Source organism: Cimex lectularius, unplaced genomic scaffold (assembly GCF_000648675.2).
Source record: "Cimex lectularius strain Harlan isolate CLEC.00 unplaced genomic scaffold, Clec_2.1 scaffold9, whole genome shotgun sequence".
Lineage (NCBI taxonomy): Eukaryota > Metazoa > Arthropoda > Insecta > Hemiptera > Cimicidae > Cimex > Cimex lectularius.
Window position 1 is genome coordinate 1,904,232 of NW_019392733.1, and position 20,928 is coordinate 1,925,159.

The window sequence follows — 20,928 nt, forward strand, 5'->3', positions numbered from 1 at the left end:
AAATTTGATTACATTGATGGAAAGACCATTGAAACTCCTATGGGGTCTCACTCAGAAGTTAAACTTTTATGAATTTAAAACCTAAGATTTTCTTAGGCTAGGGTTAAGTGGTCCTAGCTAGGCACTTAATTACTTGATGAGTCGTCAGGTACTAGTGCCAAGATGCTTAATGGCCACACCAAGGCTTGTCACCATAGCTGTGATCATTGTTCACATCTTTGAAATATCTCCCTTGAAACAAACGCTTTGGGCAGAAAATATTTCTTTGAAATATGAACAATTGCGGAGGTCATGCTGGGTGCACTGTATTAGTTGTGAGAGAATTAAAAATGGTGAATTTCTTTTTTAATATGTTCCTGTGTTTTCTTTAGAAACATTACGTTTTTATGAAGGTTAGGCCGGATACCATAAACATTCTCATTTGAAAATTGTAGCTATTAATGCGTCATAATCCATGATAAAATTTCAAAAACCAATAAGCAACACACCAGGCAAAACCAACTCGACCATTCGTCTAGAGAGATACCAAATGATTCACGAGGCTGTTTTACATAAAATTAGCATTTAATTTCTTAAAATAAGATGTTTTGGTTACAAGCAGTTCAAAAAATTATAATAATAAAATTAAAAAATTCAATAAAATTTTAAAACAAGAAAAACTAAAAGCTTTAAAAAAATTAAATCAATGTTAGGAATGTCCACCTTCTTAAAGAATACAAGTGTGACATGGTTTCCTGACAGATTTGACTGCTCTCAAAAGTTCATCCTGTTTCTGTTCTTCCATAACTGCACAGTATTCCTGAAACTTTTCCATCACTTCTTCATCCTTAGGTCTGACAGGAATGAATAGACTTAATTTTATAAGTTCCCCATATGTAGAAATCCATTGGGGTTAAATCTGAGAATCCAACACAGGACAGTAAGAACTTTTTAGCTCAACCTCCTGAAGTACTGATGTCTGGTCAGGGGATTTAAGACACAGACTTATATACATGCAGCATTCTTGTGTATCATAAATATTCTTAATTTTATACTTAGATCTGGGCTACAACCGAGACCTACAAACAAGAGCCGCTTTCATGGAAGTTTTGACTAAAATATTACAACAAGGCACTGAGTTTGACACGTTAGCTGAAACTGTGCTAGCTGATCGATTCGAACAACTTGTTCAATTGGTTACCATGATAAGTGACAAAGGAGAACTCCCAATTGCTATGGCGCTTGCAAATGTAGTTACAACAGCACAAATGGTATGTAAACTGTATTTACTACCCGTATCCCTACTATTGAATTAAATTGAACAAAGCCTTGGTCTGTCTTGTGTCATCCCCCATCTGGCAAGCCAAAACCAGTGAGGATAGACCAGGATGAAATGTCCAACTTACAGGTTCATCACCCTGTAGATCTCAAGAAAATCTCATTTATGTAAAACCTTGAGTGTTATTTTGAACTTTAAGGAACAGCTTGGGTTTTTTCAATTATGTCTAATTCTAACAATATGCACAATTTGTTTCTACCATAGGATGAACTAGCAAGGGTTTTTGTAACCCTTTTTGATGCGAAACACCTACTGGCTCCATTATTATGGAACATGTTTTATCGTGAAGTTGAAGTATCAGACTGTATGCAGACGCTATTTAGAGGGAATTCTTTAGGTTCGAAAATTATGGCGTTTTGCTTTAAAATCTATGGTGGGACATATTTGCAAAATTTATTAGAACCTCATATAAGGCCTCTAATTGAGGCCACTCCACCATCACTGGAAGTTGATCCTGCGAGGTATGGGTTTCTTAAAATTCACAGCTGATTTCTATGCTTTTAACCTGATCTATTTCTGTTATATAGATTAGACCCAGCTGAAAATATAGATCAAAACAGGCAGAATCTTATTCAATTGACTCAAAGGGTATTTGACTCTATTATCTCTTCAGCTGACAGGTTAATTTTTAAAATTATAATCAAACAATTTTTGCTTATCATTTTAATTCAATATTATTAAGATTGTGATTTTTTAGGTTTCCACCCCAGCTGAGAAGTATGTGTCATTGCTTGTATCAAGTTCTTAGCAAACGGTTCCCACAAATTCCTCAAAATAATATAGGTGCTGTAGGGACAGTCATATTTCTGCGTTTTATTAACCCTGCAATTGGTAAATTATTTGTTCTTCTTCATTGTTTGTTTCTTCATAATCTGATTAACTTCTATATTAAGTAATTAATCTAAGTATTAGATTACCAGATACTAAAGGAAATAAAAAATTGCATATGTGCCTGCTTTTTTTTCATGCAGTCTTATTAATTATTGTAGTGTCTCCACAAGAAATGGGAATCGTTTCAAAGATTGTACCTCAGTCAGTTAAACGAGGACTTATGCTGATGTCAAAAATATTACAAAACATCGCCAATCATGTTGAATTCAGCAAAGAGCAGCATATGATCCCATTCAATGACTTCCTAATATCACAGTTTGAGAGAGCTCGAAGGTTTGTTTTCATTCTCATAAAATAATTAGCTTGGATCATATAATTTTTATTTATTGTTATTTTTTATAGATTCTTTATTCAAATTGCATCAGACTGTGAGACAGAGGATCAAGGATCACATTCCATGTCTTTCATTAGTGATTCCAATGTTTTGGCACTCCATAGGCTTCTTTGGAATCATCAAGAAAGGATCGGTGATTATCTGTCAAGCAGTAGAGATCACAAAGCTGTTGGGCGGAGACCTTTTGACAAAATGGCAACTCTTCTTGCCTACTTAGGCCCACCAGAACATAAACCTGTTGACTCGCAGTAAGTCTTATAATTCAGCACTCAAAAATGACCAAAACATTTCACATTTCTATTTTTTTATGATATCAAAGTTTATGTTTGTAAAAATTTTCAAAGAAATAAATAAAAATCAAATCCTGGATATGTAACCTAACCCTACCTAATCTATCATTAACCCTTTCTAAACTAGCTCTAACTCTAACCATTCCTAACTTAATTGTTCATAACACTAACCCATCCCTAGCCCTCACACTATCTCTAAAGGTGGCCATTCACGATCACTCCCAGCAATCCAAACGGAGTGACGCCGTTCCAAAAACCACATCAATGGCAAAACTGAACTGGCATGCCAGGCTGTGGCGAATATTCGACCGGTCCATACATCTACAGTGCAACGACGGTATGGCGCGTTCGTGAATGGGAAAACCTGGCGTGAACAGTGGACTATTGGAGCGCTGGCTGGTTGTGAATAAGAAAGCCCTCGGTTTTTTTGGCGCAGTTTGCATCTTTCTGTCACTGAGCAAACATCTCCGTCGTACATTCTCAAAAAGTCAAAAACGCTTATTCTTTATTGGCAATGACATCCAATCGAGATTTTATTGTTGAGATGATTGAATTGTATAAAAGTTTACAATGATTATGAAAAGTGGTGGACAATGATTATCACAAAAGAAATGAAAGAAATTCGGTCCTTGACCAGTTGGTCGACCTTTTCAAAACAAAGGATACAAATGCAATGAGAGATGCGGTATTGATAACCCCTAAGCACTGAGCAGAAATCGTTGTAGAGAACTTAAGTTCTTCGTAGTTCATCCCTGTAGTGAGAAATCGTAATGTGGCTGCCAACGTTTCATGTGGAGTGATGATTTCTCTCATGATAGTCTTTTGTTTTCTAATCAGCTGGGTAACAAGCTGGAGTAAATATAAATAAGACATTAATCTTTCTGTTTGTAAGGTTTGGTTGAAATGAAACAACTAGTGTCATGTGGGGGATTCGAACCCACGACCTTTGGCTAAATATGCCGCTGCTCTAGCCATTTGAGCTATCGTGACTTCAATCCACTCAGACACCAACTGCCATCTCAACCTACAACCTTTCGAATTTTCCCTCTTTTTGCCATTTTTTGTTGTCCGAGAGGATCAAAGTCATGATAGATCAAGTGGTAGAGCAGCGGCGTATTTAGCCGGTCATGTATTTGAATCCCGCTCGTGGCACTAGCTTTTTCATTTCAACCAAAACCTTACAAAAAAGATTAATTAATTGAAAGAAGTTATTTGGTCAATAGAACACTAAATATAATAAATAAATAAGACGTTTCATCCATCCTTTAATAGTTCCTCCAATCAGCGGGTTCAAGGGAAAGGTCTTTCATCAAATTGATGTGGGTTTACGGCTTCTGTTCAGGAGCCACTTCTTACACCATTTCCTCTTCGGTTTTTTGCTTTTAATATATAAACAAACAGCAGCATAGCACAAGAGATCCTCATCCATTTTGAGCGACTGGCTGTGGAGCAGTCATGAATGCCCCCTCAAATTTCAGGCACTCCAAATGGAACTATACGGCTTGGTGCAGTTCCATTTGGAGCGATCGTGAATGGCCACCTTAACCCAACCAAACCCGTGGGACACTCTCTGTTAATGTATAATGATAATATATTATTGATGAAATCAAACTGGCCATGCAAAACAAATTGTCATGATAATAAATACATTATGGATTTAACGTAATCCAACCATAACCCAACCTAACCTAGCCTGTCCCTAATCTTAGCCCTACCTAACTTAAACTGTCTCTAACTTTAACCCTCCCTAAACTGTCCATAACCCTAACCCTACCAAGCTTAGCCTGTCTCTCACCTTAACACTAACTCTAACCGTACAACCATACTTAACCCAATGGTTGCAAAAAATTGTATCCAGCCTTAAAACATATCCAAGTTAGAAAGTGTTTGGAGTGCTCAGACCAAACAAACTTTCTTTAAGATCATTAATAACTCATGTTATGAGAATAAATACATCATGGATTTAACCATTTACCAACCTAATTTAACTATAACCCTGCCTAACCTAAACTTGCTCTAACCCTGCAACCTAACTTTACCAAACCAAACCCATGTTCAGAATAAATACATCATGGATCTGTATGTAACCTAATCCTAACCATAACCATACCTAACCTAACCTGTCCCTACCCTAGGGGACCTACCTAACCAAACCCATGTGCAATCAATGAAGCGAAAATGATCATGCAAAACAGTGTGTATCCAATCTCAAAACAGAACTACTACCTAGTCTAACCTGTCCCTCACCCTAGTACTACCTAACCTAACCCGTCCCTAAACTTGACATAACCCTAAAATTCACTCTAACCCTACTTAACCTGACAAAATCCATGCATGCTCCTCAGTAATGTGAAATTGATGAAGGAAACTTTTTTGTGCTAATTGTACAACGTTTAAATATTTTTCAACATATGCAAGATTGTGATATAGCGTTTAGTATATAGTGGTATATTTTCAGCTTGATGTTTTCCTCCTACCCTCGTTGGGGATCAATTGAGATGTCAGGAAACAATTTTGAGGAAATCATGGTTAAACACAACATGCACGAAAAAGAAGAATTTAAATCAATCAAATCATTGAATATATTTTATCAAGCAGGAACATCGAAGGCTGGTTATCCTGTCTTCTATTACATAGCTCGACGTTATAAGTGAGAATTACAAATAACTATTTTAATATCTCAAAATGTTAAAGAATGAAATACTTCTCACCTTTTTAAAATAGATAATACAATTATTTTTTTTTATTACTTATTTGGTTCATATTGTAATAACTTTAATCTTCATGAACTTTTCAGAATTGGGGAGACTAATGGTGATTTGCTGATATATCATGTCATACTAACATTAAAGCCGTTTTGCCATGCTCCATTTGAAATTGTTGTGGATTTCACTCATACATGTTCTGACAATCGCTTCAGGTTTGAAATAACAAATTTTATAACGTAACGCTTATTTACTCAAAAATTAGGACAAATATATTATCAACTTCCAGAACTGATTTCTTACAAAAATGGTTTCATGTTTTACCGGATATGGCTTACGCTAACATCCATGCTGCATACATTTATAACTGTAACAGTTGGGTCCGAGAATATACAAAGTATCATGACAGAATCCTGGCTTCCATAAAGGTAACAAATTCAAATAATTACTACAGTCACACATTTTTGTTCATGTTTTTCTATAGAGTACGTATTTATCCTTTTCTCTTTTTGTTTTTATAATTGATTTAATATTGTTTTTCAGGGTAATAAGAAGTTAATTTTTATTGAAGCACCAGCAAGAATTAATGACTTTATCGAACCTGATCAACAAAAACTGCCAGGAGCTACACTTTCTCTGGACGAGGATCTCAAAGTTTTCAATAATGCTCTTAAACTTTCTCATAAAGACACAAAAGTGGCAATAAAGGTAATTTTTCTATTTCAAATAATTTTATGTCAGCGGCCCGGACTCGTGTTTACTTTTTGTGTAGAAGGAAGGTTAGGCTCAAACAATACAAAAACCAAAGACAAGACTCGTATGCATTTATTGTAACACTTTTCCAGACCTTTCAATAATTATATTGATCAAATTAATTAAATATGAGTCAGCTAAACCACTACCTGTAGGGGTAAGCCTACCCTAGCCCTAGCCCTTGTTGCGAGGGTAAGTCATGACCCATGGCCATATGCCTAATGCACATGAAGGACTCCATAATTCTTGGAAGCTACCATCTCACTTGATGATTACTACCTAGTGCAACCCTACCTTGATGAGTCCTGTGTTTGACACAATGTTTGAAAACTTTCCCTACTAAATCATTTATCTTTTTTATTATTTACTGAGGCTATTCAGTTGTCTCTTGTCTACACCTTCCATGTTTTTGGTTCCTTTGTTTCCTACTGTGCTGACAAGACATCACGTTTACAGCCTAGCAGAAAAAGTACCAAATTTCTTGTAAACTACTAATGTAAAGCGGCCCATAGATGATCAATATTATTGCACAATATTTTGGGTTGTGCAATGTAATTGATCGTGTGTAGACGATATTGAAAGTTTGTGCAATATATTGCATGATTGACGAAAAGTTGAAAATATATTGTACAACCTGGAAAATATTGCACCGTCTGTTGGCATTATTGCGCAATATCAGTCAGGTTGTGAAGTATCAACAAGTGGTACAAACTATTCAATTTCATTACACAAACAAAATTTTGTACAATATTATTGAACGTGAAGGGGCAACGTCAAATTATTGTGCAATCTATATTGTACAATAATATTGACCGTCTATGGGCCGCTTAAGGCTTCCACAATCACTTCAATTTATTTACTTATTAAGACATCTTACATTTACAAGGAAATTTTTTACTTTAGTAAAAGACCTTTAAACCGACTTTTCATTAAACAATTTTTTATCCAATAGAAGGACCTTGACTCTGATCCTAACACATGAAAAAAATTAATTATCCCAATAGTTACATTAAGTATATATTGTGTATTAATTTTGATTTCAGGTTGGGCCGACAGCTATACAAATAACATCTTCTGAGAAGACTAAAGTTTTATCGCATTCAGTCCTGCTTAATGATGTTTATTATGCATCTGAAATTGAAGAAGTTTGCCTTGTAGATGATAACCAGTTTACTTTAACAATAGCAAATGAATCTGGTCCTCTTTCTTTCATACATAACGATTGTGATAGTATTGTGCAGGCAATCATTCATATCCGAAATAGATGGGAGTTGTCACAACCTGTAAGTGCACGATGATACACAATAAAATGATATTGTTTCATCAAAATATTAAGTGAAAACTTTTTACCAGGATTCTGTCACCGTCCATCAAAAGATAAGGCCGAAGGATGTGCCAGGCACTCTTCTTAACATGGCTTTTCTGAATTTAGGATCGTCTGATCCAAGCTTGAGGACTGCTGCTTATAATCAGCTGTGTGCCCTTACAGCAACATTCGACTTAAAAATAGAAGGACAGCTGTTGGAAACTTCCGGTATTAAACAAAATTAACAATAATTATTATAAAATATATGCTAATTTTTATATTTTCATTATAGGCCTGTGTATTCCATCCAACAATACAATTTTTATCAAATCTGTTAGTGAAAAGTTAGCTACTAATGAACCACATTTAACCTTGGAATTTCTCGAAGAATGTATACAAGGCTTCCGAGTGTCCACTATAGAACTTAAACATTTGTGTTTGGAATATATGACTCCCTGGCTTCCTAACCTGGTTAGGTGAGTAAAATTTTATAATTATGTATTCAAAAGAATGGCAAGTAGTAAAAAGCCAAAAGCATAGTCGACAATTATCAAAATATTAACACGTTTGCAATGTTTGATAATTTACCTGATAGTAAAACCACATTCTTAAATTATAACGCTATAACTTTTGAGCTTTAGAAAATGGGATCAGAGACAATCTCGGTCTGCTGAAATTTGAATGACAAAAACCTTAGAATCAATCAGTCAATTGTCTCTCCTCTAGCCTTTTTTTATGGACAGTTTCAATGTTCTTATATATTCTTTTCATATCAAAAGAACACCTCAGACTGCTTGCAGTAATTGGTTCTGGGACTGCAACATTTAAAGAAAGAAAAACACTTTAATTTTCAAAAATATTTGAAATAACATAATAAAAATTTTCTATAAAATAAAAACCCATTTTTGTAAATATTAAGGAATTATACAAGAGTAATCTAAAATAGTACATATTTTGCGCCTTGAACTTATAAGCCAGTTCCTGTCCTAGTATAAGTTGTAGTTGTTAAAAAAGAACAAAAAAATTAGTTTAACAACCACACAAAAAAGGCTATAAATCGAAAGGGACGATCACCTGGACGGGAACAACGTGATATCCTCACTAACCTAGGAAACAACTCTGCAATGATTAAGCAGTATGTTAAAAAAGAGTGTCACAGCACGACGGGAGTGATGTGACATTTCGCACAAACAAGGGAAACCTAACCCTGCAATAATTACACAGTTGGTGAAATAAATAAGAATATTGAAAGGTTTCTTACCCTGACTACTGTTTTATTGCTAAGAGAAAAGCAAGCAAATTAAAGCTAAGAGATTTTTCGGCCATTATGCCTTCTCGTCACTTACAAACTTGTAACTCCCGTTATCAAATAGTAACGACGTTTACTATTAATTAACCTTGAATTAATAAATAAAATAAAACGAGGTAACTTTTAATTATTCCACCTTTATTGAACACAAAATCCCAATAAAGCCAACACCAAATACTGAATAAAGCCTTCCTTATTTTAAATTAAACTAAAATACTGAATTTATATGATAATAAACGAAATCAAATTAAACTAATTTTCAACTCCACAAAAGCAAATAAAATGAAACATATATTATAAATCAAAGGTACTCAATCCTGTGAATCCTGTAAAAAATCAATATTTAGGCTGCATTATACAGAGACGTTTAAAATACTTAAGAATAAGTAAACACAATTTTACAAACAAGAAAAATAACTGGTTCTAAAGCAACAAATCTCAAAATTTAGATGTAAAAATGAGCTAAGTGTGGGGATGAACTCTGTGCATAGTGGAGCAAACCATTGCTTAGGTCCAGGTTATACTGAACGGGCTAAATAAAAATTATAAAGATGAAGATATTTTCTTTTAGAAGTCCGTAATTGATAAAATTAAACAAATTTAGTGCATGGCAGCCCTTTGGCAGGTGATTAACATAAAATGAAAAGAAAAACTATTATGTTCTCATAAATTTTATTACAGTTTTCAGTGTTTAAGTGACTAAAATGTTTTGCCCTTATACATTCTAGATTTTGTAAACCAGCTGATGAAAACAAAAGGCAACAAAAAGTAGTGCAGATTTTGGAAAAATTGATATTATTAACTGTCGAAGAAGTTGAAATGTATCCTTCAATTCAGGCAAAAATTTGGGGATCAATTGGGCAGGTAAAAAGATTAAAAAATCTATATTCACATCTTATTCTTATAGAAAATATCTTCCTATAAAAAATGAATAAAACTTATTTTCAGGTCCCAGAGCTTATTGATATGGTACTCGATAGTTTTATAAAGAAATCGAGTGATGGTGGATTCGCTTCTCCTGTGGCGGAAATACTGGCTGATACTGCTGTAGCATTAGCTTCTGCCAATGTACAACTAGTGGCAAAGAAATTCATTGGGCGACTGTGTAGGGTAAGTTGATGGTATTTTAAAAATGTTCAAAATTGCAAGTGAATTAATAATGTATTTTAGGTTCTTGACAAAACATGTACATCGCCTACACCATTACTTGAAAACAACGTGCTATGGGATGACATTGCAATCCTTGCACGATATTTGTTGATGTTATCATTCAACAACTGTTTAGATGTTGCAAGACACCTTCCATACCTATTTCATGTCGTGACATTCCTTGTTTGCTCAGGATCAACCAGTATGCGTGCTTCAATGCATGGGTTGGTTATAAATATAATCCATTCCCTCTGTACTTGCACTAAACCAACCTTTACGGGTAATAAACAGAATAATTTGTTTTTCCTTGTCAAGTGTATTAACAAGTAAAATTATTTTTGTCAGAGGAAGCACAGCGAGTACTGAGATTAAGTTTAGACGAATTCTCACTACAAAAATTTTATCTACTCTTTGGTATAAGCAAAGTTAAATCTGCTGCTGTATCGGCATTCAGATCTAGCTATAGACACCCTAATGATGGAAGGTGAGAATAGTATTAAAAAGTCATAGGCATGGTTTATTGTATATGCTAAAATTATTAATAAAAAATGGCCATTTGACTTTTTTTAGGCTACAGTCCGAAAGATATTTGTTAGGGATGGTACCAGACAGGGAAAAAATTGCGTTAACATCCCTTGAAATAATAACTGACGCCCTTCTTGAAATTATGGAGGTTAATTATTTTTTTTAATATTTTTTTAAATCATTTGTTTAATATTTTATATTTTCATTCTAGGCTTGCATGAGAGATATTCCTGATTGTGAATGGTTGAACACATGGACTTCTCTAGCGAAAAACTTTGCATTCTTTCACAACCCTGCCCTTCAGCCGAGAGCTTTAATAGTATTTGGGTGTATATGTATGTTTAAATAAATCAGCACAAGTTTAAATAAATCACCACAAATCTTCTCAACCTTTAATTTTTCTATAATATTTTTTTTTTTTTAAGCAAAAAGCATAACTGATCAAGACATCAAACAACTATTAAGGATTCTAGTTAAAGCACTAGAAAATTTCAATGATACTGTTCTTCTTGAGGCTCTTGTTATGTGTCTAACGAGATTGCAGCCTTTGTTGAGACCGGTATGTTTGGTTTATTTTGTCAGTTGGTAAAAAGATTTTAATTATAAATTTTCACTGCATAGGAATCCCCAATCCATAAATTTTTATTCTGGGTCGGTGTATCAGTACTTCAATTGGATCAGCTTACGCTTTTTGCATCCGGCCTTGCATTACTTGAGCAAAATTTACATACTTTAGATTCTCAAGGGACGTTTGATGAAAAGGTTGGCTTTTAATAGAACAACAATGGGTTTTAGTTTGACAGTTAGACTTAACTATTTTTGTTTTTTCATTTAAGCCTCTAGAAGCTGTAATGATGGCAACTCGTGAACCCTTGGAGTGGCATTTTAAACAGCTCGACCATGCGGTTGGCTTGAGCTTCAAAGGTGCTTAATGCTTCAAAGCATCTTGAAAACGTGCAGTTTTTAATTTATTTATTAAATTACAGCGAACTTCCATTTTGCTTTGGTCGGTCATCTTTTGAAGGGTTTCAGACATCCCACACCTACTACGGTCTCACGAACAGCTAGAGTCCTCACATCACTGTTAGGTATCGTGGCTAAACCTCACAAAAGGGATAAATTTGAAGTTACACAAGACAGCGTAGCCTATTTAGCAGGTATTTAAAATATCTATATGCCTTGTTTTTATATAAAATGTGCATTGATATCATAAAACAATATTATAAAGAAAATAATCTTATTTTCTAAATATTTGTCTTATTAGCATTAGTTGCTGTTTCTGAAGAAGTCCGTAGTCGCTGTCATGTTAAACATACAACCGTCAGACCAGAAGCACATTTTAACATGGTAACACAGGTAATAAAATCCTTATAAGTATATATATATTTATTTATTTATTTCTAATAATTTGCTGTAAACAAAACTTCATCTAGTTTTATTTTTATAATTATGATGTCCAGTATAAATCAAATAAAAATATCATGTTAGTTGGGGTCTCTATCTGGTGAAAATCGAAGTGAATCATCTCTGCTGTCGAATCAACGTCAGAAGTCTTGGGATTTGATGGATCAGTCGATATCTATTCAGAATCGTGTTCACAAACAACAGTGTCAGGTAGGTTTTTCCCATTCCATTTTCACTTCATGTTATTTGTCATAAATTAAAACTTCTTCCATGTGTATGACATAAATATTCTTTTTTAAATGAACAAAATTTATATACAGAGGACTGAGGTAACAGGATACCTTATAGAAGATCATTATTAAGTACAAATGCAGATTTGATCATTTTAATGGTTTGGTTGTAATTACTCTTGAAATGTGGTCTCGTACTGAATTCAAATAAGTACTTACCATATTCTCCAAGATTAAACATTTAATATATATTAAAGTAAAAGAAAAATGAGAAGAAAGTGATACTAAGATGGTAAGTGAATCAATCAAAAATGTTGCATAATTTACTTTTCTGTTTATACCTCATGATTTTATTACGTTTTGATAAAATATTACTTGAGGTCATCATATTTATTAAGAATTGTTATTCTTTATTGGGTTATGATGAATTCAGCGTGTACTACTACAATTAAAAGGTTATATTTATATACTAGCATTTCTACCTCTTTTGAGCTGGGGTAGAATTGTTGAAGGGCTTTCTTGGTGTGGTCCAGGCTTTCATTGCGTGTGACACTTGGGCTTGCTGTTTTTCCTCAATGACATCCTTCCCTTATTCTGATGTTTCACAGAGTAATGTTTTGGTCCTCACATTTTACCAGGTGTACACAACTGATATCCCGTCCTGACTTTTGCAGAAGATATAACAATCCTCTCAGGTAGCTCTGATCCTTTCTTTTCCACTCTCACCTCAACTTTCAACAACACTACTGGAGTTCTGTTGTGAAAAGAAAATAATACATATTTATAGACTTGATGTTGCTCGGTTGCTCCATTAATTATATAAGATTGGTTTATTGCCATAAATCCTGTTCCATCCTGTTTTTATTTATTTGTATTCTAAATTATTTTTAGCCGTTAGTTAGACTTAACTCTTGTTAGTTTACAGACTTGGTTCAACATTAGCCACAGCATGGCTCAAAATGCATCTAGAATAAAAATAAGTGGAAAATGGCCTATTTCTTGAATAAACCAACCAAACCTACAAAAATATACAATTTAACACAGAAAAATCTGCCCATGTAACTATCTGCAAAAAGATCAAAATGTTTACTTCAAAAATTCTCGGACAAGGTGTGTACCTAGGTATCGACAATTGTCTGAAATGTTAAAGAACTCTCACTTCGAATAAACGTTCTCAACTTACTTCTCACAGATAGGTACCTGCTTTGTTACACCTTATCATGAGTACAATTAAAAATTACTACAATTAAAAAAATATATATTAACAAAAGGTTAGAAGTGGTTGGTCATCTGTTCATGTAGGTTGTAAGTCTAATCCTATCCAACCTAACCTTATCACTAGCTTTAACCCTACCCAACTTAGAGTACTTAACCTACTTAACCAAACACATATGAACTTCTCGGTAATGTACAATCGAAAGCAAAACTTTGGATATCTAGTCTCAAAACTTATCCATGTTAAAAAGTGTTTGAAGTACTTGGATAAAACAAATTTTATTTAATTTCATTAATTTGTACGTTATGAGAATAAATATGGATATGTAACCTTAACACTTGCTCTTCTAACCCTACAACCTAACCTAATCAAACATGCGCACTTACCATGTGTACCATTTTTGAGTTCTACCCTTCATCTTTTTTTAGGCTCAACTGTATTTGTCCCTGCAGCTAGTTAAAATACTGGCTTGTCCTGCCACAAGTTTATTACTGTCCCCTTTTTAACAAGACAGGCCTAGCTTTTAATTAAAGCTAGGGTAAACTTTGGTGCCTTGATGAAGTTTGCTTTTTATTGATGAAGATGATGATATATGTAGTTACTGAAATTCAGCGGCATCCTAATCATGCCTTCATATTCAAGATATTGGTTTTGACTTGCCATCTCCTTGCCGCCATTTCTCTACAGGCTTGTCATTCACCAACAAATTAATAACTATTTTTAGCATAGCTCTATCAATTTTGATGTCAGAATCTTCTCTTTTGTGGGGAAGAGAAACAAAATCTTTTCTCACCTACTTGAAAACCCATGAGACAAAATTAAAGGACAATCCATAAAATAAATAATGAAATTTTACCTTTGGCCAAGAATAATTAAAGAAAAGTAAAAAGCAAAGAAAAATGCAAGGTGTAGTAAAAACTGATTCAGAAAACCCATGCAGAAAAAAATATTAATTTTTAAATCCTCCATAAACTTGGCAATGTCATAATTTTTAACATTAAAAAATTTTAAATCAGGAATTAAACTAATTTTAACACACAAAAATTATTTTGACCATTAAAATTGAAGGATGAGCCAAAGAAAAAAATAAGGAAATTTATCTTTGTCCAAGAGTAATTAAATTAAAGTAAGAAATTGTAAAAAAAAGTATTACAAATATAATGGCAAGATTTTAGTAAAAACCGATTCAGAAAATTCTCACAGAATAAGGAACATCCAATTTTTAAATCAGAAGAGTTGTGTCGTTACAAAAGCCTACCTTGTATCAAATTTCACGGTTGCCAATTTTATGGTTAAAATAAAATTATAATATAAAAGGCTGATATCAATTATATTGAGATAATTTGAAATCAAAATTAAAGCTGGTAAAGTACCTAAACTCAATTCAATTGATTTTATTGTTAAGCACTGTTTTTCAGTGTATTTTAACCTACAAGTTAAATCATGTTATTTATTTAAGTTTAATAATATGATTTGTGAGTTTCTATGAACTTAAGATAATCAACTTAGTAAGTAAATAAATTTATTTCAATCAAAATCTAAGTAGTGCATTGTTAAAATAATAGGGTTTTATGGTAGTCAAATATTGTAACAACATCCAAAGACTAATGTATAGTGACGTAAATGTAAATAAAATGGTGTATGTAGGTAGGATCATCATCAATGGGTGCAAATGAGAGTAGTGCTCCCATTAATAGTAAAGGATGGCATAGTTTGGATCTTGGCTCACAGTTGCCCAATCTTCAAGCTTCAAGGGCAGCAAAATTCAGGACCCGATTTAAAAGGTCTTCATCTGTTCCATCTCCCAACAGTGGTTCTCCTCATGATTCTGCTAAAGTAAGCTTTGTAATTGTAAAAACATTAAAGGTTTTGCCGTATCAACAATGCATTTTATAAAGTTCCTCTACTTTTATTTCTTGCAGTCATTACATTAAAGTATAATTGTGACTGTTTCTTTCTTGTATTTGTTGCTGTCCTTTAATCCAAAATCTTATTGCTCTTTCTGTGATACTTTTCTTGTGTGTTTACAATTTTTGTTGTAGTTTTTACTGAATTGATCGTGGTCTTTGCTTGCTTCTACTGTGTTTATAATCCAATTGGTTGTTTGATTTTGCCTGCAGCTGTACACAATCATACTCTTCATCATTTTTCTCAATTACAATATTTAGCATGGTCATTCGTGGAACATAAACATCAAAATATAATCAAATTTGTTAAACACTGTAAACTTGTTACATTTCTTTCATTGCATAATCAATTTGAAACACTGCTTGCGTTTATTTTAAAGTTGCAAATTCTTCTAAAGCTTGCACAATAGCTTGCAAATGTTTAACTAGTGAGTTTTTGTTTATTTTTTAAACTACGACTTTTCAATTCAGTTGTGATGTAACTTAGTGGTTCAGATAAATGACAACGTGCATTGGGCATTTATTCTTGTGAGATTCTTCATTCTACATAAATTTATTCATACCATCAACCATTCAACACGAATCCTGCATGCAAAAAGCAAATGTTTTTGAACACTCAGATAAATATCACGTCTTTAAATAAGTCAGTAGCGTTTTTTGATGGCAAATTTAATGAAAATGCCAGGTACTTTAAACAATGTAGGAACTATTTAGTTCCACTACCTGTTCACCCCCATGCTCCACTGATTTATGGTGCACAAAAGACACATGTAGGGTGAGTGTCATCCTGGTGGAAAACAATCCTTTGCAATTAGCCAATGCCAGTCATTTTTAGTCAATTACTGACATTAAACTTTCCAATGTGTGCAGTACACTAGAATTTAAAATGGTCTGTCAGAAGAAGCTTGTAATAAAACATCAAATGCTTGACATTATCCTTATTGGGATGTAATCCAGCTTTTTGAGTTGTTAATAGTGGATTGCTGCATTTTCCCAGGATTTTCCTCCTTGATATTGTTGTGAAGAATCCACTTTTCATCCCCAGTTATCAATCTTTTTAAATATGGGTCATTTTCATTTCATTTAAGGAGGGAATCTCAGATGATGTTGTCTGATAAATTCTGCGCACTCAATATGTGAAGAACCCATATATCACTCTGACAAACATATACAGCTGCTCTGAGAAGCGTTGAAACGCTTGTTAAGTGGTGTTGTGACAAACTATGTCCCTCTCCCCAAGCAATGCGAAGACATTTAGTGTACATGCTTAATTACTTTCTGTGTGGAGGGAAGGTACAGTTCAAAAATACAGCAAATAGGAGAGATAATATTCATAAACATTTATTTTTACCCTTTTGGACTTTGTTAATATTGAAATAAAAAACAAACGAAGTCAGCCATAACTCTAACTCTGGAGATGTGCTTATTTATAAACAAAGCTACCGCAAATGACATGTGCTAACACCACTTCCACATCCTTCAGCGTTGTCTAATTTCTCAATTCTGAGACTGCGTCCCCGACTGAATCTCACTGATTGTGTCCTCAATTCTGGTCTCGCTGGCTGAGTTCTCTCATTGAGTACCTGACTCTCACTGACCTATTTTTGCTTTTCTGACCTATATTGATTTCCCAACAAGGGTGGAGAGAAGGAAAAGCAAAATTTGTTGGGCCTGATGGTCAACTCCCTTCTTGCAAGTTTTTTTTTTTTTTAAGCAATGGATACCAGGAACTGGAAGAGTTCCCCCTGAGCATTGCAGCTGTTCAGCTTATTGTACTTTATCCCTGGCTCCATTTTTGGGGGTTCGCAACACGAGTGTGAATTTGAGCCCCCGGTGTGCTGGTGTTCTTCCATCGAAGAAACTCATGTTTGAAGTGAGTTGGGACCAAATTCAGGGTCACTGTCAATTTCCTTCAATTGCAGCCACCGGTCCCTTTAGGCATCAGAAAAAAGTCCAGAGGCAACAGTGGGGATCGAACCCACAACCGTGGGATTTACTAACCGAGAGTCTGACGCCTTAACCACTCGGCTACCGTGCCCCCCCCCTTGCAAGGGTTAGTCAGTAACACCTCGTCATTCTAGGGAGCTTCCAGTACATAGCCCCCAGGGCCCTATGTCGATGGTCCTCCGGTGAATGGTGTAAAACTTTAGTTGACCCTCAACTAGTTGAGCCCTGTCCTCAGCATACAACAACTTTCCCTTAATAATTTATTCTTCTTTATTTTTATTATAGGGTGTTTGCTTGTTTCTACTCCCTCCAGGATTTTTTAAAATGTTCCTTTGTTCCATACTGTGTTGTTGAGCCTTATATTTACAGCCCCATAAAAAAGTACTTTCAAAATCCTTTGCTTATTATTTTAACAATTAATTTTAATTGAACTTATACTAAGAGGGAAACTAGCTTACACTTGTATGAGATATGTTAAGTTCTCTGCATTGTCTCATGTCATTGAGTGTGGGTTATTTATGACAAAATTTGGTCATCATCAACAGTTGGAGGACAACCAGAGCACTTTGTATCTTCCAATTTAAAATTTGCAAACCACTTATGGACAGTGTTTTCTTGTAAAACATCATCACCATGCACAAAGAAATGACGAATGTGCACTATTTTTGGCATCTGTTTTAAATTAGCAAACACCTGGAAAAAATATGAGATCTGGAACGAATAAAAATACGTTAAATACCTTTTCAGAATGTAAAGCAATAATTACTAAATAAACATTCCTTCAAAACACAAGATATAAGAAGGATAAAATCTAATTATTGAAAAACGCTACAAACTTATCTTATAAGACAATATATTGAGTTTATCAGAATCCCATAATATTTACATGATAAAAAATGAAAAATCAAACTATTACTTGTTGAGTTTTGCCTGAATTGACAATGTTATAAGAATTGAATAAATTTACGTAAATTCTACAATGCAGCAAGTTATACGTAAAGAATTGTATGAACAACACATCACTAAGTGCAATTGTGTAGTGCTGCCTCAATCAAATTTTACTTTTAATTGCATATCATCAGTACCTTATTTTTCAATGATTCATTGAAATAAAAATTACTCGCATTTAATTCTTTAGTATTGATAAAATGTACACATCTTCATGTTTTACTTTTTTATTTTAATAAAGAAAAAATCTGATTAATTTGTTGTTGTTTTTTATTGTTTGTAGTACATGTGCTTTTTTAATATAATTTTAGTGCAACATAAATTGTCATAATAATTGCTGAAACAATTTACAATTTTAGCCAGTACTCAGATTACTCTGTCAGACCATTTAACAAACATTTCTATTCTACCATACATACCATACATTTCTATTTTCTAGTCTACCTTGCTATTCAGTATTACTAGTATATTTTTTTTAATGTTGAGTTTACGTAAAATAACAAAATAAAAATTTTAAAATGTGCCAAGTAATTTGCCAGTTCATATGTAAAAAATCAAGGATAATCCATACACTGTAATTTCCACTTTTCTCTTCTTTTGAAATGTTGTGTTATAAACTATTAAATGGGTCAGGAACTTTTTTTAAAGACAACAATTACATTTGATTTGTCTTTAGATATGCTTTAATGAACTTTCCATGTCATTTCTTTGCAGAATCGGAGCGCACGTGTATCAGTTTCAAATGAAAATAACGTGCTGCTTGATCCAGAAGTCTTAACAGATCCAAGTGTCCAAGCACTTGTGTTGACAGTACTTGCAACACTTGTCAAGTATGCCACTGACGAAATGGAAATTAGAATTCTCTACCAGTACCTTGCAGAAGCTTCAGTTGTCTTTTCAAAAGTGTTTCCTGTGATGTAAGCAAGTTTTTATACTCCATTACCTTTTAGTACATTATTACTTGCATTAGCTTAAAGTTATAATGCAACATAAAATACCCCAAACAACTATAGAACCCATAAATAATACTCTGACGCTTCTTTATTATAAACAAAGCTGATTCAGTTGTGCAATCATAATTTCTTGATTTACATATTTTTATTAATGTTTAACCTTGTTTGCAAATATAAATTTAATTTTAACATGGTATGTGGGTATGCTGAATACACAAGTCCCACAACCACAAGTTGAGTTAGGTTAGATAATGTGTTAGGGATGGATTAGTATTACAGTTAGTACTAGGGATGAGTTGGTTTATATATCCATGATTCAATACTGAGAACAAATATTTCTCTTTGTTGTATTAGGGACAGATTATGTTAGATAAGGTTAGGGTTAGTGTTAGGAATGGGTTAGTGTTAGGATTTGTGCTAGGGACAAGTTAAGTTATACATCCATGATTCAGTGCTGAATACCTCCTGAAACTGAATTCAGAACCTCCTGAAGTATTGAAATCTGTTCACGGTGGACCCTGTATCCTAACCCATCCCTTACACTAACCCTAACCCTAACCCTTATCTATCCTAACCTTATCTAACTTGTTCCTAATCCTAGGATGAGAACTACTTGTTCTCAACATTGAATCATGAATAATCTAATTCATCCCTAACACTAGCTCTAACCCTAAGTTCGCAGGACATCCTGTATATTTAAGATTCAATTTTTTTTCCGTGACTTTTAAACAACAATAAATTGTACTTTCATGTGTATAAAATCTACCATTATCTAGATAAAGAATTATTAAACATTGTGTTTTTTTATCAAATGATAAGATAATTTATACTGAAGAAATAATACAGTAAAAAAGTATTAGTTTGTTTCTTTATGGACCTACAAACATTGCTGGCACTTTACACATAAGATTTTTCTGTGCCATTTGAGCATTTTGTTTTTCTTGTTTTAACTCACTGACTCTCTGCTGTGATTTTCTATTGTCCCAATGCCTTAAGTTCTCATTGGTACCTCAGGATGTGAAAGGTACAGTGGACTATCTGTTGGCTGTCGTGGACAAAGGGTTAAACCACTTTAAAACGACTTTTACATATATTATATAAAAAATATCCACCAGTTGTGGATTTCCAGAAACTGGAGTTCCCCCTGAGCACTGGAGTTCCCCCTGAGCACTGCAGCTCTATTGAGCATTGTATTTCTAACCAACTTATAACTAATAATAAAATCATTATTAACAACTAATTTCTCTTCAATTTAGCCACTCATTGTTGGACGGAAAATTGACTAGTTTGCTCTCTACATGCCATGACCAAGTTCTTCTCAATTCAGTGCAAAGTATTATTCAAAACATGATTGCTTGTGAAGAAACAAGCTTGCAACAATTACATTACTTGCAATCTTGGGGGTTTGGAGGCCTTTGGAGATTTGCTGGACCATTTACAAAAGTAATTTAATATAATTGTCTGTCTTTGTTTCAAAGTTTACAATTGAGCCATTTCTAAAACTTTGCAGAGCGTATGCACTGCTGAAAGTGCAGAGCATTTCGTCAATTGCCTAGAAGCCATGGTGGAAATGTGCATGCCAATGGAAGAAGGGGAATTAGATATAGCACAGTATCCATCTATGTTAAGCGTATCTTCCAACATGAATCTTTCATCTTCTTTATCCAGCTTAACATTAGGCTCTCCAACTGATAAAGGTATGTTTAATATATGTAATATGTACAATGTAAATTCAATGCATGT

The 20,928-nt window shown here is 33.8% G+C and overlaps 1 protein-coding gene across 5 annotated transcripts in view; it reads left to right on the forward strand.

Moving 5' to 3' along the window:
* Nucleotides 1–20,928, forward strand: part of LOC106665350 (neurofibromin) — a 57,661-nt gene that overhangs the window by 17,634 nt on the left and 19,099 nt on the right. For 3 of the 5 annotated variants that reach the window (XR_001340296.2, XR_002910309.1, XM_014391707.2), the window contains exons 24-52: nucleotides 1,039–1,250; nucleotides 1,523–1,779; nucleotides 1,846–1,938; nucleotides 2,016–2,149; nucleotides 2,308–2,482; nucleotides 2,552–2,791; nucleotides 5,292–5,483; nucleotides 5,631–5,753; nucleotides 5,828–5,966; nucleotides 6,082–6,246; nucleotides 7,335–7,574; nucleotides 7,645–7,825; nucleotides 7,890–8,073; nucleotides 9,635–9,770; nucleotides 9,855–10,016; nucleotides 10,077–10,335; nucleotides 10,401–10,539; nucleotides 10,626–10,728; nucleotides 10,792–10,915; nucleotides 11,006–11,139; nucleotides 11,202–11,342; nucleotides 11,417–11,504; nucleotides 11,567–11,737; nucleotides 11,845–11,936; nucleotides 12,069–12,194; nucleotides 15,078–15,266; nucleotides 18,947–19,149; nucleotides 20,442–20,628; nucleotides 20,696–20,882. Coding sequence is in view for 2 of the 5 variants with exons in the window: in XM_014391707.2 (XP_014247193.1) it covers nucleotides 1,039–1,250; nucleotides 1,523–1,779; nucleotides 1,846–1,938; nucleotides 2,016–2,149; nucleotides 2,308–2,482; nucleotides 2,552–2,791; nucleotides 5,292–5,483; nucleotides 5,631–5,753; nucleotides 5,828–5,966; nucleotides 6,082–6,246; nucleotides 7,335–7,574; nucleotides 7,645–7,825; nucleotides 7,890–8,073; nucleotides 9,635–9,770; nucleotides 9,855–10,016; nucleotides 10,077–10,335; nucleotides 10,401–10,539; nucleotides 10,626–10,728; nucleotides 10,792–10,915; nucleotides 11,006–11,139; nucleotides 11,202–11,342; nucleotides 11,417–11,504; nucleotides 11,567–11,737; nucleotides 11,845–11,936; nucleotides 12,069–12,194; nucleotides 15,078–15,266; nucleotides 18,947–19,149; nucleotides 20,442–20,628; nucleotides 20,696–20,882 (4,776 nt within the window). In the remaining 3 variants the exon portion in view is untranslated. Of the gene's footprint in view, nucleotides 1–1,038; nucleotides 1,251–1,522; nucleotides 1,780–1,845; nucleotides 1,939–2,015; nucleotides 2,150–2,307; nucleotides 2,483–2,551; nucleotides 2,792–5,291; nucleotides 5,484–5,630; nucleotides 5,754–5,827; nucleotides 5,967–6,081; nucleotides 6,247–7,334; nucleotides 7,575–7,644; nucleotides 7,826–7,889; nucleotides 8,074–9,634; nucleotides 9,771–9,854; nucleotides 10,017–10,076; nucleotides 10,336–10,400; nucleotides 10,540–10,625; nucleotides 10,729–10,791; nucleotides 10,916–11,005; nucleotides 11,140–11,201; nucleotides 11,343–11,416; nucleotides 11,505–11,566; nucleotides 11,738–11,844; nucleotides 11,937–12,068; nucleotides 12,195–15,077; nucleotides 15,267–18,946; nucleotides 19,150–20,441; nucleotides 20,629–20,695; nucleotides 20,883–20,928 lie in introns of those variants that run through there. The other 2 variants (XR_002910310.1, XM_014391708.2) reach the window with 2 other exon arrangements.